The 27,475-nt window shown below is 41.5% G+C and overlaps 1 protein-coding gene across 1 annotated transcript; it reads left to right on the forward strand.

The window, feature by feature from the left end:
- LOC112571025 (serine/threonine-protein phosphatase 6 regulatory ankyrin repeat subunit C-like) lies at positions 1-27,475 on the forward strand. The gene is given in 6 exon segments (XM_025249804.1): positions 1-1,098; positions 4,049-4,701; positions 4,704-4,750; positions 16,962-17,139; positions 21,239-21,313; positions 21,316-27,475. Coding segments are annotated over 5 exon segments (984 nt in total). The 5' UTR covers positions 1-1,098; positions 4,049-4,445; the 3' UTR covers positions 21,744-27,475.

The raw sequence follows: 27,475 nt of genomic DNA on the forward strand, positions 1-27,475 counted from the left end.
AAGAAACAAATTCAATAAACCAACTTTTTTATTAACCCTGACGTTATTATAAGTCTGTCATAGAAAGGACAAGACTAGAGAGAAAAATCAGCAATAAAGATAATCGAAAAGAAGGCACTAGAGTACTGACGGAGAAAGGGACGAAAGAAGAGGTATAATCTTGTAGGAAAGGAAAAAAGGAATTTGGGGAGAGACAAGGAGGATGTGGCGAGGGTTTCTCTGGCTAAACGCACGCATTAACAGGGTTCATCTTTTGGCCGATGATTCACTTGCCAAATGTTGCAATACTTTTTTTTTTTTTTTATCTCGTTTGAAAACCGCACGCGTAGCGTTTGTGTGGCGCGAGGATCGACAACCGTCGTGTCCCTCCCTTACACGTGCAACCCCCGCTCTGCGCGTGTCCTTCGGAAGGGGCTTGCTTCCTCCGCTGGCTGACGCGCAGCCATGGATGATGAAGAAGAAGACCTTCTTACCTTCTCTCTCTCCCTCCCCATCCCTTCCCCTCCTCTCTCTCTCCCACTTTTTTTTTCGTTCCGGCAAGTGCCACGATCACCTGCTTCAGTATCACCAAGTGCACCCGGTCGGCGCCTGGCGCTACAAGAGGAGAGAGGTTCTCGGACAAGGGGGGAAGTACTTCTTCCAGAAGCAGGAACGACAGTCGCAGAGGCTGGCAAAGAACCGACGCGGCTCGACACAAGCCTGTACCACGTGGTCACCCACCCCGCATCCTCCTCTCCCCACCCGTTGTGGACGCGAGTGCGTGCTGGCGCGTCCTGTGTTGCCGTCATCGTCGCCTGTCTAAATATAGCAACACGGGAGGTGTTGGGGGGGAAGGGGGACAAGACTCAAACACTGTGCCGGTCCTCCCGTCTGCTGTCGTCGTCTGGTCGTGGTGTCGTCTGCCATCCGCTGGCTCCGGGAAGAGCGGTTGGGCCCTGTGACAACGACCCTGCCGGATATTTCTCCGTTCTATTTATCTTCCAGGACAGAATGTGTCGGTGAACCTGGCTGGGACAAAGACTTCGTTTCAGTTTTTCTTCGCTTCTTTCTTCCCGCGGGGTGTCTGCAAGCGCCGGGAGCATCGGTTTGTTCAAGAAGGTGATTTCATGCTTAAATCTTCGTTCCAGGAAAAAAATTTTTTTTTTTAAAAAAAAAAAGAAGCAGTCTCGTTGCCCTAAGCAGTAAACAGTCTATGAGATCATAGACAATCTACTTGAATATAAATATACTTGTATTCACACAGTCAGAAAACGATCATCAAATACGTTCTTCTAAATGTAGCCATCGTCTTCGGAGGAATAACCCAGAATGACTCGTTAAAAGGAAAAAGAAATGGACAGACAACTAATGATCTCTTGGTGAAAGAAGGGAAGATAATTTCTTAAGTGGGCAAGCACTCGCGGATTGTAATACTAGTACGGAAAGGACGACAACTTTTTGTTAATGCAAAATCTCTTTAAAGGGGAAAGGAAAAATAATAATAATATCTGATTTTTCAATGAATTCCGAGACTGTAATCGATTTCCTTATTGATTAGAGCACAAAGATGAAGTTGTATTCTGAATAAAATTTAACTAAAACATTAAATAACTGGAAATAATCGAAAAAAAGGTGTATTGTCGTAATCATGATCATACTACATTTCTCTTTTAATCGGCGAGTATTTCAAAAAGAGAAATCGTTTCGCGAAAATATTTTTACAGCGTTTGCACGAAATTTTTGTTTAGGAAAAGATATTTAAGAACTGATGCTTTGTACTTTGAATGAAAGCTGAAAATAACACTCGTTAGCTTATCATCTGTAACACAGAACACAACAGAATGCTTTTCAAAACTTTATGTTCCGTGTTTGAAATTGGCTACTAACTGGAATGATGATTTAAAGTACTATTTGTAACAATATTTCTTCGATAAAGGTTGACAGGTCACGTGTATTGATGTGATTTTCTCAAAAGAATATAGCAAATGTAATTTGAGACCAGAAAGAAAATAACACATGTGGTTATTGTATAGTTTGCCATTTTTCTTCTCAGTTTTCTTCTCTTTAATCAAGATTAAAATTAAAATTAAAATTGTTGAAAATGGAAGTTATTACTAATACTGAACTGGAAGTTGTACGAAGTTATATATATTTTAACGGTAGACACATTCCGTTTCAAAGCGACCGGAAAGTTCCAGAACTTATAATGCTCTTCTGTAGCCAGATTTTCTCTAAACAACTTAAGTACAAAGTCTCGGCTCTTCTGGCCCCTGATGCTGAAATATCATTCCATTGGTACCTTTCCTTCTGAACGATAATTTCTGAGCAAGAACACTACAAATTATGGACATTTCTTATCTACGATCACAGCGAGGTCCAATCCTATTGTTTAATCAATCACAATCCTCTTGTTGTGTATAGAGTCAACTTTATCAGAATCTATTCCAATTTTTTGTCTTTCATTGTTTCTTTCATCGTCTTTCATTCTGTATTTTGCCATTTGGATTGTCTCACTGATTAATACATATTGTTTCCTTTATAATAAGCCAAAACTATCATTGACCACGTAATGATATCATGTATACAGGACTATCGTCGAGACTGTCCAGTTTGCATTTTCAGTATTAATGCTCTCTATCAGATGCTCTTCTATTATTTATTCCATGAAATATTCCTTCAGTCATTGCCAAAGCTCACAGAAGTTTCTAGAAAGAGGTAAACATCAAACAATTAGTTTTCGAGGCGTATGGTAGACATAGCAAATTAAGAAAGTGGAAGTTCAGCTAACTAGTGAATTTCCACGAAATCGGATAATTGCATGTCATTGTTGGTCAAGCTTTTCTTTTCCTTAACTTTGTGGATTCGATTTTGAAGAAGACAGGTGTCATTTCCAGGGCACTAAAGAAATTCGCCGCCCGGCGTGCAAAGCAAACATTCGTACGCGTTGACAAGATGGCCTGGCCTCGCTTTGATTATCGGCAGGCTGGGAGGCTGGGAGGCTGGGAGGCTGGGCTCCGGCACTAGCATACAGACTCTGGGATCATGTCCATGGAATCGTTGCAGCTTCTGGCGATAGTGATATGTTGACTTTAAGATGAATCACGCCCTCCATGCCGTTGCCTCCTCTTCCCCACCAACGTCTGATCGTCCAGAACATCCAACCACTCCCTTAAAAAAAAAAGCAACTGGCCAGCAGTTTCAACAGCCTAAACCACTGCGGTCAAAGTCTTAATTTCGCGAACATAACTTAGCGGGCAAGAAGATGCAAACAGGCAGGTCTTGATTGTAAAAACGTTTCCTGGGGGAGAATCTTTTGCAACGAATTTCAATCAATGGTAGCGATTCGAGAAAAAAAAATCCTTTCTGAGGCGCCGTTTTGCTGGAAAGGGTTGTCTTCCCCGAGCATCAGGGAGCCTGCTTGGACCACAGACATAAAGCTTTGGCAGCATTTTATAGAACAGCCCTTCTAGATTACAGCAACATGTGCCGTGTGTGTGGTCTGTGGGAATGTGTGTTTGAGGCACAAAGGAACACTAAAAAATGGAAATCAGTCTCCTTAGGACCGATCGTAGGAGACGCAGGAGAGGAAGTTACACAGCTGTGATTATGATGCCATTCAGTGAATATGCTTGTGGGGTGATCCTTCTGTTTGCATGACTGCACTTGTCACAAAGATTTCCATAAACAGTTAAACATATCCTGGCAAAGATGGCAGAAAAATAATATGTGGTACTCCAGAAATAGTAAAGATTTGCTAGGAATGATAAATAAATAAATAAATAAATAACCAATTAGGTAAAGAAGAATCCCTTACAGGACACAAACCCCCGAATTTCTATTGTACTTCCACAGAAATTTTTTTTTTAACGGTCTTCCCATTGAACATGTGTTAAAATGTCTTTTGCTTAGTTTGGATTTCAATGGCTAAGAAGTCCACGACGGCTCCCTTTGTCCATCATACGATCAATCGTGAGAATTTGATATCTATAAAATGTTAACTGATGAATATTCTGTTATATTAAAGGTTTTTTTTTATTACTGGCATTACCAGTAACTCTATCTGTTTCAGGACACAAACCAGGTACATGTCAGGTGTATGTCGTAAACCTTACCTTGATGTTCTGCAAGCCACGCCCTGACAGCCATCCAGACTTCTTCTTCCAGACACAAAAGTGTTTTCATGTTTTTGAGGAGCAGGTTGTGAGATTTCCATGTCCACTGAATTCTGCAAAACAATTTTTTGTTTCAAAGAGTGAATAACTTCCGGCCACGTTTGACAAGCTAGTCACGCTCTCCACTCTTCTGCTCTTCATCAAACTCATCGACAGACAGGAAACACAGCAGACACTTCTACTGAGTTCCACTCATGCATCTCTCTTCCTTTGTGATATCTGCGCAGGAAGGAGGCCTACCTGAATCTGACTTTCTTTTCAACCAAAAGAGTAGGAAGAGAAAATAACCTGTCGATGACCAGCAAAGCAAAGAAATGGATGGTTGGGAATCTTTCGTCAGATGACAAGACCATCCTCGGATGTGAGGACAACCGTTGCAACAACTCGACAGACAACCAGCAGCTCGCGATGGCATCACCCACCGAGGTTGTCAAGACGAAGAAGTCGCCGAGCTTCTCGGACAGTCACCATTTGTTTGATGCCGTGCGCAAAGGGAAGATTCACCTGACCCGCTTCATCCTCGCGGCCTCCCCCAACAAACTCCAGAACTCTGGGACCCCGACGGCCGCACTCCTCTCATTGTTTGCTGCGACATAAAGGTCAGCAAACTTACTGTCTGATTGCTAAGGTCATTAACCAATTAGTTGCTAACATCTGATCGTGCCATTTTTATTATTTTGTTTTAATTTTAATTTAGTATCACAGCTACATTTTGTCTTCTGAAGAAATTCTTGTCGAGGACTAGTCCAAGCTTGTACGCATCTTTTAATAGGTCAAATGTCAGCAACATATGTATAGAGTGTTAGCTTTTCTTAGCTGGGTAAACATTTTACAAGTTTGGCAAAGTTTTGTGTCAAAGTAACAGACGCCCCACCCACCAAAAAATATTAAGAAAACAATTGGAGAAATTGAAAGTCAGGTATGTAAACAGGAGCTAATGAAACATTTGCATGCGCATGCACGAACGCACTCACATACACCAGGCGGACACATGCAACGTGTCAGTGGGAAATCACAGACAAAATCACAGAACTAGTTTGGGATTGTTTTAGTTAGAGAAGCATCTGGCATTAATTGCTAAACAACACTTTGTCTTTTCTGCCTCAGTGTAAAAACTCTGTTGCTCATTTAAAAGAAAATAACACTTAAGAAGATTAAACAGGGGATAGAATCCAGGGAAAAGAAGATTTAAACGTGTTTTACAAAAAACACATTAGGACGATGGAGATGCTCATCCAGAAAATGCCTAAAGTCTTAAAACTTTGTTATTTTTCTTTCTTACATACTTTTCTGTCTCCCCAAATCCTCGCCCCCCTCCACCACAAACTCTGTTTTCTTTGGAGCTTCCCCCCTCTCTCTATCTTCTCTTTCTATTGTTGTTGTTGATTTCGGGAGGTAGTACTGTTTTCAACTAAAGGCGATTTCTCACTGACATGGGGGGTATGGGAATCTGGAAAATGTAGGGATCTGGGGAATATGAGTAGAGGATGAGAGGGAAGGGGTTGGGGAGGAGTAGGAGGAAGGTCGCTGCTCCTTGACGCCGCAGATGTTGTTTACTTGTTGTTGTTGTCCTCTTTTTCTGCTGTGGTGTTAGCTCTTGGTGTCCAGAGGCCTGACAAGTCGGGGTGTACTATGACACCACTACCTGTTTGTCAAGCTAGCTTTTACAGTAATGTTTACCTTGTCACGAGTTAGGAAGACTTGAGAGTTGAAGGAGGAGGTAGAGTCAGATGGAACACCGAGTGCTTTCCAAACATGGTGTGTGTGTGTGATTTCTTGCTTTTGTTTGCTTTCGAGGAATGAATAAGATTACATGAATTTCCTTCATCATTAAATGAAAGAAAAGACATCGAAGAACAAGGCACAATACTCAACTATTCTCTCCCTCGACAACTTGCTCCGTTTATCACATCCCTCCCCTACTTGCTTCGTTCTGTCTTTCATTGTTTCTTAATCATGTGATGGCATCATCCCCAAGTTACATCACTCACCGGCATCTTCCCTCTCCACGCCACGAGAACAGATCACGTGACCTTGTTTATCCCAAACAACTCTCCAAAACAAACAACAAAACACAACCTTAAAGCTATGGGACTCTGTGTTCAATTCAGCTGAGTTTATTTTACGCAAAACTCAAAATACCAAAGAAGCACAAGAAAAGAAAATTCCCTGAAAATTCGATTGTATAATGTAAAAGTAGGTTAATTATACTTCAGAAAGTAAGCTGGTCGAGAAGCGAACCCTCCCTTTGTCCAAATGTCAAAAGCAATCGTCTAGTGCAGGGGTCGTCGTCTGCAGGACTCGTGCGATGTCTCGACACTGTATCCGTTTCCAGTCTCCCATTTTTTATTCCAGTCCCACGGAGATCAATGGGTAATGGCTGGGGTAGGGAATGAGTTTCCTATATCATCAACAAGTGTTATGATCAGTCTCGCAACCTTTTCTACCTGAAGGGCAAGAGCTTTTGCCAATTTTACCCTTTGGGCTTCTTCTTGGACACAAAGACATGTTCTATCAAAGAACTTTCTAAGCCTTTTTTCACCAATTTTTTTTTATTTTTGCCATATTATGCATACTAAGTAGCAGGTTAAAATACATGACATGCAATTTAGGTGATACTAAACTAAAATTTGATGTTTGAATGTTTGTATGTTTGAATGATAAAGAACACTTCATAAAACAATTATTTGATATTTGTTTGTACTTATATTTATATATGAGTGATATAAGTATGTAGAGATCGGTTCAGCCATAAAAACATTCCCTCTTCAGCTAAAAGTTATTTTTATGTCACATTTCGTTTATGTATTTGTGTGTGTGTGTGTATTTATCTAAACTCTTTCTATGTAGTGTCCACATAGTGAATGTATAAAATGTATGTGTACATACATATATCGCGATCTATTAATCTAAACAACAAACATAGAATCCCTAGTTGAATACTTACAGTTGAAAGGCATACTGAAATATATAAAATGTTTTGGTCATCTTGTGCAGACTTCAATCTCACATCTTCGAATAAAATAAGTTTTAATGTGGAACGACAGAAGAATGACAACATATATATATATAAAACCAACCTATTTAGATGTCTTGGCTGAAATATAGAGATGTTGAATACAAAATAATTAATCTTCCCCCCCCCAAAAACGAACAAACAAACAGTTGACCCCTTGCTTTTAAACTGAAAAACCAGCGAATGGCTCAATATTTCAGAGATGTAACTGGCCTCACGACCTGTTGTAATATGAGTTCAAACCGGAAGAAAAGACTCCAGGAGCTAGAGTTCTCTCATGGGTGATTACACAAACTGAGGATTATGAAAGTTGGGAAGCATTCGCTTTTACGAGAAAATCACGAGAAATGCAGATTCTGCGTTCGCAGGCCATGATTATTTAATTCTATCAAAAGAACGTGGAAATGGACTTGAAATCAATGGAGAAAACCGTTCATGAACTGTAAAAACCGCCGAGTAACCCGGAACAGCCAAACAACTTTGGTGCATTTTATTCTAACGACTTTGATAATCTGAAAGTGTTCTGTCCGACCTTGCACCAGGGGCGGGGTAGATGCTGTGTATGGGAGACAGGTTTATACACAGACAGCCAGGCTTTCACAAATGTTTATAGGGCTAGGAGACTTTCCACGGTCGGCGGAGTTATTGTCAGGGATATACAAATGTTCTGTCCCATTAAATATTGAAGTTTTCTGTGGAAGAGGAGAGGATTGTGGGTGTGTGTGTCGGTGTGTGGTAAGCACTTGCCTGAGTGTCTGTGTGCAGTGTGTTTGTATGTCTGTACTTGTGTGAGTGTAGTTGAATGTGGAGTCCGTGCACGTGATATCATTTTTTCATTCGTTTAGATATGTGTGTGTGTGTGAACTTTGTAAAAATAAAAATATTCTAAGCAGAGATAAATGACTGAAAGGATGAAATCATGAAGACACTTAAAGAAAACAAAAACTGGAGTAACTCTACGATAAATTAAAAATAAAAACACAGAAAAAGCAAACGGACATAATGAATACATTTCTGGGGAAAATCCCATAAATAAAGTAGAAATACACTTAAAACATTCCTCGACAACTCATCACAGGCTAGTTACCGAGAAACAGTCTTATTTTATATCAGGAAGGACATTTTTCTCGCTGATATACATTTATTTTGTTTTCTTTCGCCTGTTCATGGTGTAGTGTGCCACCAACTCTAATCTTCTTTCTTTCAGAAAGTAACCTTATAAAGGTAAGCATCCTGCATCCACCGTCTGCCTTGTTTGGACCCTGAAGCTGGGTAAATATTTCTAACGATTGCAGGTTCGGAACTGTCAAAGAAATGGCTTCTTTATTTCAAACTGAGAAGAAGAGATTACCGGGTAGCTTCGATTTTGTTTCATGACCTTTGTGCAAGTAAACGACAGTTGCTTAGAAAACAAAGAAACAGAGAGAGAGAAGGGGATAGAATGAAAAAGAGTAATTATAACAAAGGAGAAGAAGGGCGATGAACAGATCGTGTAACATAGTCTCAAACTCTCGGTCATGGGCAGTGGTATCGGTTGTCCACAATGAGGTGAGTTTGAGGGTAATTACACGGAGGATTTCCACCAAACCATTATAAATCCATTAGGCAATGGCAGCCGGAGGTTGTATACTGGAGTCTATGTCTAGGCATGCTAACCACTATCTGGCCTGAATGAACTCTTTAACCCCTCTGTCCGTGTTCAGACTCTCATGTTATTACACCATCCCGTTATTCATCTCCCCCCGCAGTATATATATATTTTATCTCTTCCCCCTTCCTTTCTTCCACGCACGAATCTCACAAACTTTGTTTGTTTATATGTATGTGTCTTTCAACATAAACTGCTTTACAAACTTTTTTTCGATCAAACTTCCAACCAAACAATTATAAAGCTACTCAAAATGTGAGAGACCAGTCTGGAAAAGCCTGATGGGGCACTTTGCACGGTGCCAGAGTTATTTCGGTGACACAACAGGAAGGACAAACTTTGCCTTCCGCTACACCACAACCATGTGAAAAGCTGTTTATCTCCTCATTCATTAGGTGGAGGCCCGAGGGAGAAGGCCTGCGCTTCACAACATTGTCGTTTGTGAAAGCCATGATGTATGGAGAAAGCTATTAGTTTTAACCCCCAATTTCAGTTCCAGTCCTGTGGTTTCAACAAGTCGTGCAAACAACTGCGCTCTAAAGAAACAAATCTGAAACGACACTCAGTCATTAGAACCAAAAAAAAAAAGAGAGAGACGGGAAGAGCAGAAACAAATGAAAACAAAAAATCCCCGAAAGGATGGAAAAGATAAACACCAAGGATGCAAATTATGTAAACCAACTAGTTGCTAACGAGCAGACATTGTGTGGCGAGTCCAGACTATTGACTGTTTGGCTGCAATTTCATTCGTTGACCGACAGACACAAAGGTAGTTTGTTTACTATCAGAAAATCCATTGAAAGCAGCCTGATACACTTTAATTTAATGGACAGCTAATCGAGGGGCTGATGTATAGCATGTACCTGTGTCTAGTACTCAACTTCTGGTTTGTTTACTACATCTCTCTCTTTCCGTATGTCCTCTCTTTATCGACTCACTCATGTTGTAAACCACTCACCAGCTAACATTATTCTCCCCTCCCCCCTTCACTCATATATCTTCACGTATACACACATACATGCACTCAAGAGAAAAACTTTTTGACTAAATACTAATTTCTGCAACATTTCCAGAGCCCGTAAATATATCCCTTCAATCTCTTCCATCCCCTCTTTACAAGCAGCCCTGCTCAATCCCAGAAGCACCTTAGAGAGAAATGCGATAACTCAAATTTTTCCGTTGGCTACGTATGCGGACTTGCAAGGGCTTCTGGGAAGCATAAACCTTAGCCTTGTGATCATACTTTACACTCAAGCGAAACGAGTTGGCAGATAATCTATCTCCCTTTCTGCGCTGTCATTAGGAGGTGAAATATTTGTTTCCGACCGCAATCGTACCGCACACACCTGCGAGTATGCCAAGACCACAGATACTAATGGCTTCAGATAGTGTCGAGTTCTACCCGTGTACATGTGTTTATGCACGTATACAGTTTTCTCACACTCTGCCCATCTCTCTCTCCACCTCTCTCTCAAACATGGAACAGCATACAAGTCATGTTAATCATCATCATTTGTTGGACGACCTTAAAGTTGGTTACCGGTGTAAGAAGGTTCTCGGTCCATTTTTTTTATTTGCCAAGAGAGACAAAGACATTTTTTGAGAAAGTTGAGAAGTGAACTCCTGTAGTCAAGGACATTGAGGTTGCACGGCATCGTCGCTTCAATCCTTGTCATCTACAGGTTCTCTCTCGGCTCCATTGTGTTGAGCAGCAGCAGCAGCAGCATCCATTCACGCAGGTCCTCGAAAAGCAATCCACCGAGTTCATTGAACCGAGAGCCTCGAACTATCGCGTGAGACGAAGATAAGGGTCATTGTCGGTCAGGGGCCAGGTCGTTGTCGGGGAAAGTACTTGTGGGATGTGGTGTGGGTGGAGTCAGGTCCACAACAGGAAGTGCTCGAGGACAAGCGTCCTGTTGACTGCTGCGTGACCTGCAGAAATCATGTCGCCTCCTTCAGTGAAGAGCGTTTGTCCAGGACCAGCGAGGGACGAGCTGCACGAGTGTCCACAATGGCGTGTGGGCGTCACGTTGAATCGACTCGCCCATCAATCCATTTCCAACTGTTGATTAATCTTGTGTGTCATAAAATTTAACTTAATAATATTTTATCGTCGTGTTTGTTAAAAAAACCTGTTAAGCCAAATTTTAAGTCATAAAATCATGTAAATTACTTCCCTTCTTCTTTCTTCATTTATTCTTCCTCCTTTTTTGCTTTCCTTTCGTCTCTTTTCTTCAATTTTTTTTCTTTATTCAATAGTTTATTTCTATCTTGAAATCTCTTTCTCCATCTTGTCTTTTTCTTTCTATCTTTAATTCTCTCCTTTTCTGCTACCATTTTTTTCATTTAATAATAATGATAATGTCATCGTCATCATTGTTTTTCTTGTCTTCTCTTAATCTCACTTCGTTTCTCCCACCACTTAACAAATTACCATATTTTACAAATATTTTCATCGATTTCATATAATTTAAGCCACTCATTTGCAGTATTTTATCGTTATATTTGTCAAAAATCTTGTAAGCCCGACTGCAAATGGGACAGTTTGAGCAACGGTTAGCGCGAGAGTGTGAAAATGTTTAAAGTTATTTTTCGTGTCAAAGGAAGGTTTTTTGGAGAATAATTTGCATAGTCACGAGTATGATAAAATGAATATTTGGTTTGATTTCTTTTTGAAAGAATTAACAGAACAGAATTAACAACAAAAAAGAAAAACATTGGATGGGAGGGAGTGCTATGATGATGCTGAAGTAGTTTTTCAGAGATAGCGGGAGGACATATCAAGATATCCGATAGCTTAGAATTGGAAACAACATTCTGTCGTTTTGAGAACATTAAATTTTGTGTTCATTAAAATCAATATGCAGCATATTACGCAATATGCATTCTTTCTGCAAATGATTCACCAAATACACAAGAAATTTTAAACGTTTAAATTTTTTCAGCTGTAGCTCAATCAACAGCTACAAGTATACCACATCAGTCACAAGAAAGCAAGAAACTCTGTTGACCTTTACTGTTGAACTCACCGGAATGTATCAAGTAACTTATTTTATTTTTTAAAAATCACCAAAATGGATCTTTCAAGCAGCTATTGGCAAATAAATGCCGTCCGGCCTAAGCATTACTACGAACTGAGTTGATAAGGTTAAAGGAAGCAGCAGGAGGGGAGAGAACGGGTTGCCAGGCCCCGTAACTCTAGTCCACCGACTTTCACCGACCTTGTGCACGCAGCAAGGTGAAGCGCACTACTTGATTCCGTTGATGGATAGGTAATGCTGACGTCAGCAGCCTTCAATACCCATGCATCAGATGGGGGTCGTTACATAAACAACGCCCCGAACTTGGGTTCGCGGAGCCAGAGACTGCACTTCGCCGTGCTTTGGCCACAAGTTGGACCGGAAGTCAATGCTCTGCCAGAAGGTCTGCACAGACAGAGACACACCGTTCCTTCCGCCTGCACTCGGCTATAGATGTGAAGAAGATGACAGAAGAAGCCTGTGGGGCGCTAGGAACAAGAGCCAAGCGGTGAAAGGAATGACAAAGAAGAATTTCGCTCGAACTGCTCCAGAGGAAGTCGATGGACTCTCACGGCACACAACCTTTTCCATTTCTTCTAATGCCATCCATGTATGCTGCTAGTCAATAATATTTATTAATGAACTACATAAACCTTATTTACTGGGAGTGCGTGCTTGCGTTCACGTGTGTTTGTGAGTTTTTGTGCGTGTGTTCCTATTTTGCGTCCATCAACCAGAACATTCCACGACCTTGTTTCCTTGTTTTCGTAGTTTATCCTGACCTGTGTTACCCTCGCCTTTGTACCCTTTGAATGTGTTTTCATTCAAATTATGGTTTTCAAAATCAATAAGTATTTTCAAGATATAACCATCTGGAAACTTCCTACTTTTCCAACTTCTCCAACAAAGATTTGGCTGGCCGCCAACGGCACTCAAAGAGCTTTTGTCTTTAGGGAGCATGTATGTCTGTACATTTGATGTATTTACAAGACACTGATAAGATTTTATTTCTTTAAGCTTGAATACATTCTGTAGGAGTCCTTTGTCGTTGTAATCCTGTTGTACCAATGCGAAAAAAAGAATCTGATTGCTGGTTCTGTTATTTGTTTTCATTGACCGAAGTCTTGCATTCACCTGTCTCGGTGAGGGTCTGCAGTAGGTAACGAACCTTGCTTCTGGTCACCCCGTGCCATTCCCTACTCCATGGTCAGACATCAGTTCTCCTTTTCTACCTTTATCTTCTTCACGATGTCAGAGTTCACTGGAATATACTTGATAGATACTTCACACCTTTACTTTCACTTTCTCTCATCGATGTTGTCCTTTGGTTGCAGAGATGAGGGATGTCATTCTTGACCAAGTCTTGTTTGTTCTACTTTCTTTGTCTGTCTAGCACTTCTTGGGCTTTTGAAAGTAGGATCTCTTTGATATTTATTCAGGAAGGGTGTCTATACCCCATTCTACTATGTTCAAGGGGGTTACAGCAATTTCACCTCCAGCTTGAAAGTGAAGTGAGGCGCACTGAATGACTTAAAAGCTAAGTTTGAAAAGAAATAAGAGGTAATAAACAAGAAAACTCTTGTACCAGAACCTAGTTCAGAACATGAATAGAATTTGATCAGCTTTCCTGAGGGAGACAGGAAGGCGGCGGCGGTGACCAGCTCTTGAGGTAGCCTGGGATCTTGGGTTGCCTTCTGAAGATTGCTTCCAGAGAACAGAGAATACTGGTGTGAAATGTGATTCATCAACATCATGGTCTTTAATTAAATCCCTCGTTTGTTCATCGTGCCTTGAAAGGGTTTTTAGGAGTTTGTTTTTTCTTTGATGCTTCTGTGGCTTATTATTTTTCTAACCAGCTTTAAATTGGATTGTTGCATGTCTATGTGATGTATTTAATATACGTATAAAGAATGGTGTATTCCTTTTTTCTGTTTGAAGCATAGGAGCTAGGATGATTTTAAACAAAAATAACAGAGCTTGTTTAAAAAACATAACAAATATAAATAATTTAAATGAGATAGAAAAGTGGGAAGAGTATTTATGGCGACATGTTTGCGCTTTTCTTCGTATTACTATCTAACAACGAGGTCCAGTGAAAATTTTACCCCCAAAAGTATGTTAATATTTTAGTAGTTTTGTGCACCTTTCCCAGGCATCAACATTTCTTCCTCTTTGGGGAAAAAAACTGATGGTCTTGAATGTAGCGCACGCGCCAAGGAGCACGAGAAAGGAAGATTTGTCAGGAGGTTGCTAGAGAGCGAGCTAAAATTGATGGATTGCCTCCAAAACTGTTAGACGAACGACTCTTGTTGAACTGCAGCCGCATATTCTCCAAAATTGAAATCGTTTGGTGGGGTCGGAGGAGGAGGAGAAGTGAGCAATGGAACAAGATGATAGCCACTACTCAGTTCTGCACTACAGGGATCCAAATTTTCGAATTTCAAAGGCAATGTCTACAACTTGGTGTTAAAATTGTATATAAAATTATATATTCCTCCACAATATATCTTTAGGAAACTTTAGTTTGTTCCTCCACAGGGAAATATGTTCTTCAGTCGGCTCCTTTCACTTTCTTCGTAAATATTATGTATATTGTACATTAGCTGGTCCCTCTGACTGTACCTACTTGTTTACAAGCATTCCTTCTCAATTATTATAATTAATATGCACTGAAATCTTTATTTGCCTTCACCTCACTAGTGGAAGATGCTTTCGTTTTGGTTTTTTTTTTTGTTTTTGTTTTTTTGTTGTTTTTTTTGCGAAACGCCGTTCTAACCTCCAATACAGAAGAGCTTCCTAAAAGTAACAAAGCAAAACACTCGTGCAGCAACGAGCTTGAAAGATTAGACTCATTATTTACAATGTAAAACATCGAAAATATTGAACTTGCTTTGCCAGAGCACCTCCAAGTCAAGAAAAGTTCAAGGAGTGAACCTGAAGATGAAAATAGAAGAAAAAGCAGAATATTGAAACACACGTCTGCTTTAAACAGCAAACAGTTGTGCATTGTTTTCGAGTAAAATAATTGAGGAATAGTGATGAAGGAATAACAATGTGAGTTTCTGAGGTAAAAGCACGTTGGGAACCGCAGTCTGCTGTGCTCCGGCACTGACATCTATTACCCACCATATCGACTGGCTCCGGACTGGGGCATCCTCAAGGGAAAACGCTGATTTCGATGGCTGAAAAGCGGAAATAATTTCCTGAACGTGGTTAAATCTCAAATGCACTTTCAGTTTATAAAAAATAATAAAAGTATTGTGATCTTCTCTGTCTTTCCTTTGGCTGTCCCTGTCTCCTCTCTGTCCTAGCTTGCATATATCCGCGAACTTGTTCCTTCATAGTTTCCAGAAAGAAGGCACAAACGTGAAGGTGGAAAAGTTTGGGGATGATATTGGAGGTTTGCAGATGACCTAAATGTATTCATTGAAGAAAGTTTCGCAGCTTTTCTTCATGTCCTACTCCGATGCCAAATTCCAAGATGCACAGTCATGCCGTGGGTGTGGATCAGTCGTAAATGAACCTCAGAGGTTTCCGGCCATTGTGACCAGCATCCCGACAATACCCATTACTACAAGTCCGAGAAGGAATTCAGTTCCTGGGTTTATTTGTGGCCTGATATAAATCTACCTTGCAGTAGTACCCTTTCCTCTTGAAAGATATTTTTCAGGAAAACTCAGGGGGGGTATCAGGAGGTAGCATGCGAGATACATTAGCACCGTCTGGCATGAGGCCAACCACCCCGTGTACCACCCCTGCAGCGGAAAAACAGACGCCTGCAATATCGCTAAAAGGTGATGGTGTCTCCGCTTCTGGCTTCAATTGAATAATGAGAGCTTTTCGACAGTTAAAATATTTCTTCTCGATTTTTTCATTAGTCCTGCTCCCAGTCCAGTCCTTTGGTTTGCCGACTGACAATCAACCTTATTGCTTTAGACTACTTCGGGCTGTATCTCGACCGATACCGTAAATAAGGGCCCTTCGTTTTCACATTTCTCTCGGAGACGGAAGGCAGGGGTCCAGTGTTAAGTGAGAATATCGTTACCGTGCGGCCAAAATGAATCGAAAGCTTCGGTCCCTCGGTAGTGATGTCGGAGAACGCGGTCTGGCTCAGGTCTGATTTCATTTTTTCGGTAGATGAAGATGGTACCAGGGTGGCCGCTGCTCCGAGGAGACTTCAATCAGGGAGGAGTCTGCCGCGCGCTGATTGGTCACCTGTGACTGTTGCCTTTCATCCGTTTGCACGCACTTGCACCCTCCGGAGTCCATCACCGATGTTTTCGCAGTCAGGCGATGTATTTCATTCTCCAACGACTATTTTTACTGTAAATCAAGTGTGTCAGTGAGTGAGAGAGAGACAGAGAAAATTCTTGTACACTGCGTGGTCTTGGACTCCGTTCATATGTCGATTATTAAAGGAAACAAACTAAAAGAAATGACAAGTTAATCTCAAATAATAAATACCGAGGTTTAAAATCGTTTCCTCTCAAACCTTGTGGATGCACACCAGCTGTTTACATCCATCCCACTGAAAACACAGCTGTCGGTGGGTACAAGGAGGCGGCGGTGTTTTATTGCCGAGGGACTTGATGGCGACCATCCAGCGCCCGCAGTTAACTTCCAGTCTCTGTAAATGTAGTCGTGAGTACAGCGCAAAGCTGAGGAGTCTGGGGTGACAGCTAAAGCCTTTCTTGACAAATGGCTTCTTCTACGCCGCGAATTAGGGTCAGTTTGTTTTCCTTCACCAAAGAGTATGAAACATGGCGGCGTCAGAAATCTGGCGCGCAGCTGTGTTTTAGACAAGATTGCACGTCAGCTCGTTACTTGACACCCGGGGTATTGGGTGGAAACCATTCAGAAAGTCATAATCTGTCATATAAATCTCAACCTGCCATGTTTCACTTACAATTTGATTTTAATTTGATAAAGCTAGCGTTCGGACATAAACATGCTCGAGCTATCAGTTGGTTTTTCAATGACGTTCTTGTTTTCAATGGAGCGTCAGATTCATAAAATATTTTATTTCACTTTGGTAAAAGTTGCAACGAAGTACGTGGTGGAACTCTGTGTGTAACAGAGAGTTTGAGATACGACAATTTAAGGATATTCAAACTGTTTTGTGATAGGAGGAAGGGACGCGAGACCAGATCGTTCACATTCTGCTGGAGAGCGGCGCTGATGTCAACATGGCGGACAGCCAGGGCCGCACGGCCCTCATCCACGCCTGCGAAAAGCGCTGCAACGACATCGTGCGCATCCTCATCCACCACCACAACGTCAAGCCCGACGTCGAGGATGTCTTGGGTACGTTGGTTACTCGTTGCGTGTTTGTTTCTGTGTATCTTTGTTGTCCACTCTCTTCCTACCTGTTGTCTACTCTCTTCCTACCTGTTGTCCACTCTCTTCCTACCTGTTGTCTACTCTCTTCCTACCTGTTGTCTATGTGTTGCCTACCGACTGCTTTGCTTCCATTTCTTAGTGACTTCCTTGGCACCTTTAATTGGCACCCTTACCTGTCGCCTACCTGTTATCTACATGTTTTCTGTACTTGTTATCTACGAGGTACCTACTTGCTGATCGCTTATTTTCACAGCTCAAACACTGGTCAGGGACCAGGGAGTGTAGTGAAAGGTCCACCAGAAGGACTCCCTTTTCTCAAGTAAATCCATGTTCGTGCAAAGTCTACCCGATTCTTCCTCTGTTGCTCGAAGACGGAGGTACTTCACAAACGGCCATGTTTGCTTCTAATCGTAACACATCACATGTAGGGCAAAGGATCGTCTGTTATCGTCTCAATATGTTAATAGGAGGCGTCAACGAGACGTCCTTCCTCACACGAGCACAATATTTTAGCTGCAAGAGATTTTTCAGGGGCCATTTGCGTGATGCCCTCCCGCCAGCAGCATGCAGATACATGCTACATATTTTCACACTCAAAGATGGGAGCCCTCCGAGGAGCCTGCTCTTCTTAATGTGAGGCAAGACTACATTATTTTTTCCCTTCCACCCCTCCCGACCGCCTCCATTTCCTTGTCTCCTGGCTTGCTATAGAGTTCTCCAGGGTTTGCGTGCAGCGGGTGAATGAGAAAATCCAAAGAGCCTTCATTCAGGTTTTAAGTATCATCATAGCAGGCGACAAGATATTGAGGCTGAGGGAAGCAGCGGACACATCGGGTTTGGATGATAAATCCAGTTCACGAAACTGAGTTCTGCAAAATAGTGAACACGTGATGTGGGCAAGGAACTCGTCCTCTACCTTCTGGTCCACTTTCTAAGCTCGTGCATTAAAGGAGGAAGACTCGAGTTCACTTGTGGATGAACAGCTTCGACATAAAGAAGAAAAAAATGAATGATACATATAGCCGAGAAACCTCCGTGGTAGTTGTGGCTATGTTGTTAAAGATTCTGATGTCTGGGTGGGTTTGAGTTTAGATGCTGCCTTAGTTTCTTAGCTAACTCCTTGGCAGCATTGTATTCCCAAAGAAGCTAAAGCCTGTGTAGCTAAGGTGTGTCTTGGGAGATGTTGGAAGCTTAATGTAGTGAAACAAATTACCTCCGACAGTTGGAGGGGATCTGAAACTTAAGGGTTTAATCTGGTTAAATTGTCTTTTCCTCTTAGTTGTCACAAACCCTCGTCTTCCAGGTATTAACGCCCGTGAGTTGTTTTCTGTTGCATTAAGTATGGCATAGCAGGGGTTGTCAACAAACGGTGTAACTGGTTGGTAAGAGCATGATGATAAGGCAGGCCAACAACCTGAACTAACCGAAAACGTGTTTTTCATTCACCAAGAACTTCTATTGTCCGAAAGAAGAATCGATGACATTCGCACAAATATTTTTACTTTCATATTAATTTAATGTGATGTCCACCTTACAACAGTTACAAGCAGGTGAGTCTGTACACCTGCGTGTATAATATTGTGTGTACAAAGATAACAAACAAAAGAAATAACGAAGAGGAAAGGAAAGAAAGAAAGAAAGAAACAAACAAACAAACAAACAAACAAACAAACAAACAAACAAACAAACAAACGAGCAAATCATCAAAAAATAATGCTTTCACAATCTTCATGAATGCCAAGATTCATAAATATCCGCAGACAGATCTTTGCGTGAATCTGCAAGAACATTAGCGACCGATTTGTTTTATTTATTTTCTTCATTTTCGGGAATGTTTCGGAGTTTTTCAAAAAAAGGACACGTTGCGTGCCTGCTGATTGTCTTTAAATAAATATATTCATGATTTCAGCGACTTGCTGATTGGTTGTCGTGTCACGAGATGCTCGTGATATTCCTAGAAATGCGCTCGTTTTCAAATAAACCGTTGCTTCCCTGGGTTTTTTTTTTTTTTTTTTTTTTTGTCCTCCCCATTTTCTAACATCGATGAGATGGTCAGAGAGTTTAAAGCACACATGTGGGAGGACAAGTAAGAAAGAGTGAAGAAAGCTACAAGCATGCGCTTGATATGTTTTTGTCAGCCTTTAATTAGTTTAATTGACTGAGGAGCTGCGAGGAAAATGGTGATTTTTGTTTTTACACTGACAGGCAAACAAACAGACAAACAAACATACAGACAGATACAATCTCTTTAAAAAAAGTTATCTGCATGTGCAAATAAAAATTAATAAAACATCCATAAAAAACCAGACTGGCAACAACGTTTGTATGGAAAGTTTCTCTTAAATCTCCTTCAGCACCTTTCACCGAAATTTAGTCCCCAGTTGTTTTTAAATACTGCATTTTCATTGGCCACAGTAAAAAGGTCCGTTGAAGTCGCTGTGCGCATGCCCCGCAGAAGTCAGTGAACTAAAAAGTTTCGTCCTTCTCTCCGAAACAGAGAAGGGAAAGAAATGTTTAATCTTCCAGAACAAGGAAGATGTTTCGATTCCAATGATTAAAGAGTTTAAAATCTAGGGATTGGAGCTTGAGGACGGCTGATAATATGACAATGCAAAAATGATGAATACAGGACATGTATGCATGTTCGTCAGTCTGTGTGTCCTTAGTCGATGCTGGGACAACAGTGATTATTCTATACAAGCTGATCAGACATCATGTGCAACTTCCTTTGAACAAAGAGCTTCAACTGCAAGGGTTACTCAATAGACACAATAAATAAATAAAAGCATCAACAACCGCCAGGGCTGAAGCTTGAATCCGAGTTGTAATGTCGCACAGACTGCCTCCAACATCGGGAATCAGTTACAATAAATCAGTTATTTTATCATTAAATAATTACGGATAATGTAATGTTATTGCTTCTCTGTATTTTTGGGAAAGTCGGGTCCAGGAAATGATTAACTTCCATCTCTGCCCTTAATTCTGAAAGTAAAATTCCAGAACATTCTGATGTCGCCTGCACTTTTCTTCTCTCCGCACCGGGTCCCTGGCGAAGACCACTAATGATTTCTCAATAAATGAGGAATTTGTGGTCTGTAAGTTAAATTTCAGGATTACTTAAGAACATTCCAGGGTCTCTAGCTTGTTTCTTCACAATGTCCAAAGTAATCAAGTCATAGCAACGGCCTTAATGAGAAGTTTGCTAAAAATAGCTATGTACATAATGGATGGATTGTGACAGATTTTATTTTTTGTAATCCATTAAGAAGCTTTCCTGCTATTATGTTTTAGAAGTGACGACTGGGAAGACGACTGAGCCGATGAATTCCTGATAATTATGTGGGGAGTACAGATTTAAATAAGTATACAATAAATGTTTATTTTATTTGGCTCTCAGTAAGACTAAGGATTGCTAAATTATTGCGGTAAAAAATATCACCCTGTTAGCTCTTTCTGTTTTGAGATGGCAAAAACTTTACCGATTACCCTCCTTGTATTATATCCATTTATACTTCTAAGTAACTGAAAGAAAAAACGAATGAAGATTTTCGGTTTTCCCTATATTCTCGATTTTTCTCCATGAATGTCGTGTCCTTTGCTTTTAGTGAGCTTTAGTCATTACTAAACCTAAAAAAAAACTACAAGACCTTTACAACACATTGTCTGATTTCTGCGTTAATTTCTTTCATGTGAAGATATGAGGCAACATTTTGTCTACCTTAACTGGCTTCTTGCCTCCAACCCTGTATGCAGAAATAGTTAAACTATTTGGTCTGAATAACAATTAGTGTCATTGGAAATATTTTTATTACTTGCAGACTGCACAAATATTTCGATTTTCAAACAGCAATTTGAAAGAATAAGAGGCATGACTAATCAAAAAATGTTGTGAATCATTTCTTTTTATTACTTGAATCATTTATCTGCATCTCGAGCTACTCCACTTACTTAAAACATACTTTAAACAATAGAAAAATAATAACAAGCAACCAATGTCGTTCATGTAAAACAGTCTGTCTTCAGGATGAGTGTTTCTATTAGCGATATCTCAATATTGTTGCAGGAAACACCGCTTTGATCTACAGCGCTGCCGTCGGAAATGACGTGGCTACTGAGCTGCTTGTGCGCAACTTCCGTCGTCTGGGCTGCAGGTCGACCATTACAACAAAGATGGCAACACTGCCATCCTGGTGGCCGCGCGCAACGGGAATCTGAACTGTGCGAAGATCCTGGCCCAGAAGGGTCGAGCCTCGCTGGTGCTGAAGGACAAGGAGCGCCACCTGACGCCGCTGGAGTGGTGCCTGCAACAAGGCTACCAGAAGGACGAGGTGGAGTTCCTGAAGCCGGTCACAAGATTCTACCGGGTGGCCAAGCTGGCAACGTCCCTGTCCCGCAGCCGCAGCAGCGTGTGCGCCAGCCATGCCAGCCACCCGCAGGACTCGTCTGCCAAGTCCTGCCGCTTCTCTTCCCATCTCCGTCCCTGGACAGCGGCATGTCCAGCAAGCGCGACATCCGGGCACGCACGCAGGGCAACAAGGCCTGTCTGGGCAGGTCCAAGTCGCAGGTGATGGACAGCACGCGGCTGAAGGACGCGGAGTTGTTCGGTGCTGACAACGACTCCACCGCTTGTCTGCCGCGACAACACACCATCGATGTCCCCACGTTGAACCACTCCTTCCAGAAAATGGGCTCCAGTCTGGTGGATTGTGCCTCCGTTCAACAGCTTCCGTCCGAAGAGTCAAGCGGAAGCGGAAACGGTCTCAGCGGACGTGACGTCAGTTCTCCCAAGGACTCTGACCACGAAAACTTCAGTTCCGATTTCTCCGGGGAGTCTTCGGATTTAGTAATGATCGACGACGTGGAGGACGAAACACAAGAGGACACATCAAAGCTGCCCCAGCGATGTTCGTCTGCCCCAGCCAGCGACTGTTTCTACGGTCCTCCAGGTGACAACACCAGCAGCCAACTAAGGTGCAAAGTGCGCGCCTTAAATCTGACCGAGTCATCTGCAACTTCTCCTTCCGACGAAAAGGCGATGGGGTAAGCCCGCAACAAAAAACCGTTTTCAAGAGGACGGCAACATTGACAACAAAAACGTGCAAAACGGCCATCGTCATCAGCCCCAAAGCGACGAACGGAACGGAGAGAAAGACTGATGGCGGCCAGACGCCGGTCTTCGCGACAAAAACAGTTGCACCCCTTTGTGAGGCTGAAAAGGAAGAGGAAGACGATTTCCATGGCGACGACGACTCCGCCGGCAGCAGCCATGAAGACGGCGCAGGACGGAGAGGCGACTCCCCCTGCGTGTCCCCAGACACTGACTGGCTCCCCGCGGTGTCTGAGGCCACCGGAGATGACGACAGATGCGGCGGAAGTAGGGGCCCCGAACGCTCCGTGAGTGGGCCGGCGGCCGGCACGGAAATACTTCACAGCCAGAAACTTTTGGACGTGTCCAGCGCTTAAAGCCCTCGCTCGTGCTGCCACACACACTTACTCTCGTTACATGGCGATATGGTCTGGCCCTACCAGCTGATTCCACTGTTCTTTCTGACGAATCTAAGTGTTTAAAATACACATCCCACGACCAGCAATGCCCCCAGTTCGGTCTCTCAACCAGTCATGGACGCCTCTTTCTCTCTGTCACAAAAGAGAGAGGTAACTTTGGCCTGAGATGGATAATTCTGGGGCATTGCAACACGTTTCGAGGACATTTTTATGCACCATAAAGCCTGTTAGTCTAGAGATGTGAAAGTCTGTCACTTTATTCATATTGCAGGCTGTGGTTTGTTGTGTTCATTGCTTCCCAGCCCAGAGAATTTGCAAGCAATACCGAGAGTACAACAGGATTAAGCACACACCCAAACTCAATTTCTTCATGGCCAAAATGCCTCTAAGAAGTTGTTATCTTTAAAAGTAATCCGTTTTCGTTACTGCACCCTGACAGTAGGTAAACTTTTCATCTTTACAATGTTTTGTTGACGTGTAAGCAAAGCTGTGCATGAATCATAAAGGTGCACAACTATTTCAAGCTGAAAGTTGTCTACATAATGCCGCATCATCCAAGCCCACTACTACAATTTTCATTGTCTTTGTGTAAACGTGGATCACACAGAAACTGCTGAGTTCTCGTGAAGGTGGCAAAGATAGCGGGTAGACAGAGAGACAAAGGAATGCAAAAAGGACTTAACTGAACTTTATAAACCACCCGTTTGAAATTATGATTTAGAACTTTCTGGGGTGGTATCAAGAAGCTGAAAAAAGTTGACTGCAAAGAAAGTTGCCCAGTGTAACTGGATCCACTAAAGACATCACGACAACCAGCGATTCCAGATTTCAAGACAAAGCCAAGAAGTGGGATCTTGAATGTTGTAACTTTGAACATGGAGAACCCTGGACATGAAAATATCATGTATTTACACCAACACAACAGTGCAAGCCTATTCATTTTGGGAAAAGGATTAAGTCTTTATGCCTTCAACATTTGGATTTCTGTGTAGATATCTAGAACTTACAGTTTTACCAATATTGGTGTAACAGCTTAGGACATCACAAGGATTACATAAACATGGAACCATGACCACGTCGAGATGTTTGAGGTCCGTTCGGTATAACTGCCTGGGTGTGAAGTACCGAAGGACGGTGTAGTTGGAAAACTAAACAGTGATGCTGACAGATCCTGATGATGCCGAGGAGCATGGTGACATGACACAACCAGATGGCAGTACCGAGGACGAGGTACACTTCATCGCAACGAGGCTCCAGCTTGGATGCTCGGCTTTCTCGCCTTTCTATCCGCTAGACACTGTCACATCCCTAGAAGATAATCTAGGGTAGGGCTAAATCAGCCTGACACCATTAAATCCCATTCTAGGTTCTTGGCCAGGCTTATGGACGCTCCTACATTAATTCCACGCCAGGTCCTCACCAAGACTCTAAAGGAAAGAAAATCGAATTATACTTCGTCGTAGACAGCTTCTCTCTCGTCCTTCCTGTCCTCTCTGTAAAAATCACTTTCTCTGTCCTCTTCTCTTGCTCTCTCCTCGACCAAAATGAGAGTTACTGAGCTGCAGATAAGGACTTCAGAAGGACGAAAGAACTGTCATTTTTACTCTTTTTTCTAGAAGCGCCATTTCACCACTTTACCATAGTAATGTAGAAAGAGGAGTAAACTGTCAATTCGTTTTTTTCGAACAAATATAGTTTATGTTTCCATCACATTTTTACCTTTACTAGACTTTCAATAACACTAAATGGTTACTAATTTTCTTTTTGTTTTTATGAAGAAATTTTTAGTTTTGTATGTGTTGTCCTGATATTTCAATAGGATATGAATGCAGTCCTCCGAACATTCTCGACATTCGATTTCAAAAAGTTACCATTTCATTTCAACTGGTAGTCACAAATGAGCATCATAGTTCATGACATGTACGACTGTACATTACCTAACCATGAGTGAGTTTGGCATCGGATGCGACAATGTTATCTACAGTGTCTTGGACAAACTGGTCTTGGCTAGCAGGACATGAGGGCAACAAGCTGCTTTGTTCACTAAAACCAAAGGTGTGTACACTTGACATAGTCATCTGACACCAGTCTGTCATGGCCATAGCCTGGTCGACAGTGAATGTATATAAACGCTGCACCTACGTGGCATTTACCTGTGAGACCGGTGAGTACAGGTGTAATTGCGGGCTGACGAATCTGGAATGTTCTGGTGCAACAAGAAATCAGCAAAACTCATTTATCACTTTTTTAAAACCCACTTCCTAGTCGTTTTACAATAATTTATTTCACGAAAATCTTGGATATTTCTAGACTAGTCAAACACTCTTCTCTATTGCAATCTTTTAACACCTTCAGGAACTTGATATTTCTTAATGTAGACACATTTTTAAGAAAATAATTCTTTTCAAAGTTTGGTGTGTTTATTGTAAGTTATTTTCTTATCTTACAAATGTCATTATATTTAGCAAGAAAGGAAAAAGTTAATAAGGGAAGGAGGGAAGAAAGAAAGCGGCAAGGGAAGTAATGAAAAAAAAAAAACAAGCGAGAAGACCATTATTTGACAGGACGGTTAGACAGATGACTTCCTTCAGTCAAGAAACCGTAAGATCGTTATTTCGATCATCTACATAAATATGTCATCTTCACCCTCCACTCTCAGTTCATAATTTTTGTTCGATGAGGTCTGCTACCCTGGTGGATCCGTTAATAATAAACAAACAATCGTTCCCGCAATTCAAATTTAGGTTGCCACACAATAATAAAGACTCAAGCAAAGAATTTACCTCAGGTCCCAGTCTCAACCAAGAGAGAAGCAATCAAATGCATAAACACATTAATGAAAAATAAAATAACCCACAAAAGCTAAATGCTTCTGGGTTCAAGCTAGGGTTGAGATTGTAATTGTTTCTAAAAGTTCAAAAGTTCATTTGGCAAATATTAGTGTCTAATAATGAGCGCATTTACATGCAACTGTTTCCATGGCATTATCTCGGGGGCGTCGGTAATTAATATTAATAGTAATTTACCCTGATTAGCCAAATGCCGTGGGGCCTTCGTGATGAACTGATCTTGTGGCATCCTATACACCATAGAAATCTTTCATTTTACTGGCAAGCACCGAAAGAACTAAGCTAATAAGTCCTTTCTTTTCCCATCACCTAACTTAGGTTTTTTTAATGTATTTGAAAGAGAGAACCTAACAGATTAGAACAATAATTACAAATGATATTTCGTAAATAGATAATAAATCCTCTGTTATGATGACGATTTTCATCATAGTTACAGTGAGAAGAAGACGAACTATGACCGATTTCCTTCAGTGTCATCAATCCTGGTCTTATCACCATAGTAGACGAGGGTCTAAAAAATTCATAAACAGGTGCTTGCACTCAGATCGATCAAATAATTGTTAGATGTGAACAGGAACAGAAGGTTTGATGAATTAATCGTGAATGTGACAGACTCAACATCTGGGACCTATCCCAATCCGATTCCAAGTGAGATCGCTCTTGATGGCTGAGAGCTAGGGAAGAGTCCTATTCCCCGGGCCGCCATCTCTAAACAAGTAGGCTGTTGGCAATCGCAAAAAGAGAAAAAAAAGTATAATTGCTCTCATTTGTGGGCAGTTACCCTACCCTCGCAACCCAGCCTCCCATCCTCCCTGTTAGGTCCATAGTGACAAGTTCGCAAGAGTGGAGTATAAAGCAAGAAAAAATAACTCAAAGCCTTTAGCGGTAGGAAACCTGCAAAATGCAGAAAGACTTTTGATTGGGTGAAACCTTAGGCGGATGGAAGAAGTCAGGGGTTAGGCATCGATTTTTCTTCTGTTTGCTTTTTTAAAAAAAGGGATAGATCATTTTGTAAAAGTTGACTGGATATTTTTCCTCAATAGTTTAGTCAATCCACTCGTAGGTTTTCGTTTAAAAGCGAATCAGGGTTCGCCACGATTAATCTGTGATGGAATTACAACTTGCTGGCAGATGATTTTTTTTTTCCAATTAACTACTAAAACGAGGCAGGTGTGTACAAAGCTTCCGGTTTAGTCACATTCATTGTTTAGGCTCGCCGAGACTAACAGCGGAGAACTTCACAAGAAGCTAAAAGTTGGTCTTGGCAGACAGACAGCAGTCCACCTATACACATCCATGTTGGAATATAACCAGTCCAACAGTTTCTGTCAATAAATTTCCATTTGAAACTATGACACAAGGACGATCAAACTTATTCGAACAGCTATTAGTGAACTGTACTTGCTCCTTGTGTGTCACCCTTATACTAAACGTGCAGCGCATGCGCAGTAGAACAGTGGCTACCCTGTCAGTCGTCTGTCAAGTTATTCACTTTGCCTTGTTGATATGTCTTAACAAATAATTGTGATCCAGGAAAGTCGCTAGAACTGAACAAAGTTTTGTTTGTTTGTACAGCACGTGGGAAACCGGTTTGAAAACTTTGTGATGGTAGATTTTGAGCTTATGGCATCCTGAGGACAGAATTCTTTTTAGCAGACTATACCGGAAGCAATGTGCGCCACAACTGCAAAATCAAATAGTTGCATAATAGAAACAAACATCTTTCCTGCAAAAGCACTCAAAACCGAACACTTGTGTAAATCCTGCTTCATTATGCTCCAGCTTTTGCGCGATTATCAAGAATGCATGCACTATTTTGTGGAAACTGCAATCACATTATGCAATCACAAAATAACTGAAATCTTTAGAATGCATTGAGAGGTTTCTTCGTTGATGCGAGCGGTTCTCTAAAGTGCAAGCTCCCTCATTAAAAAAAAAAAAAAAAA

Source organism: Pomacea canaliculata, linkage group LG8 (genome assembly GCF_003073045.1).
Source record: "Pomacea canaliculata isolate SZHN2017 linkage group LG8, ASM307304v1, whole genome shotgun sequence".
NCBI classification, from domain to species: Eukaryota; Metazoa; Mollusca; class Gastropoda; order Architaenioglossa; family Ampullariidae; genus Pomacea; species Pomacea canaliculata.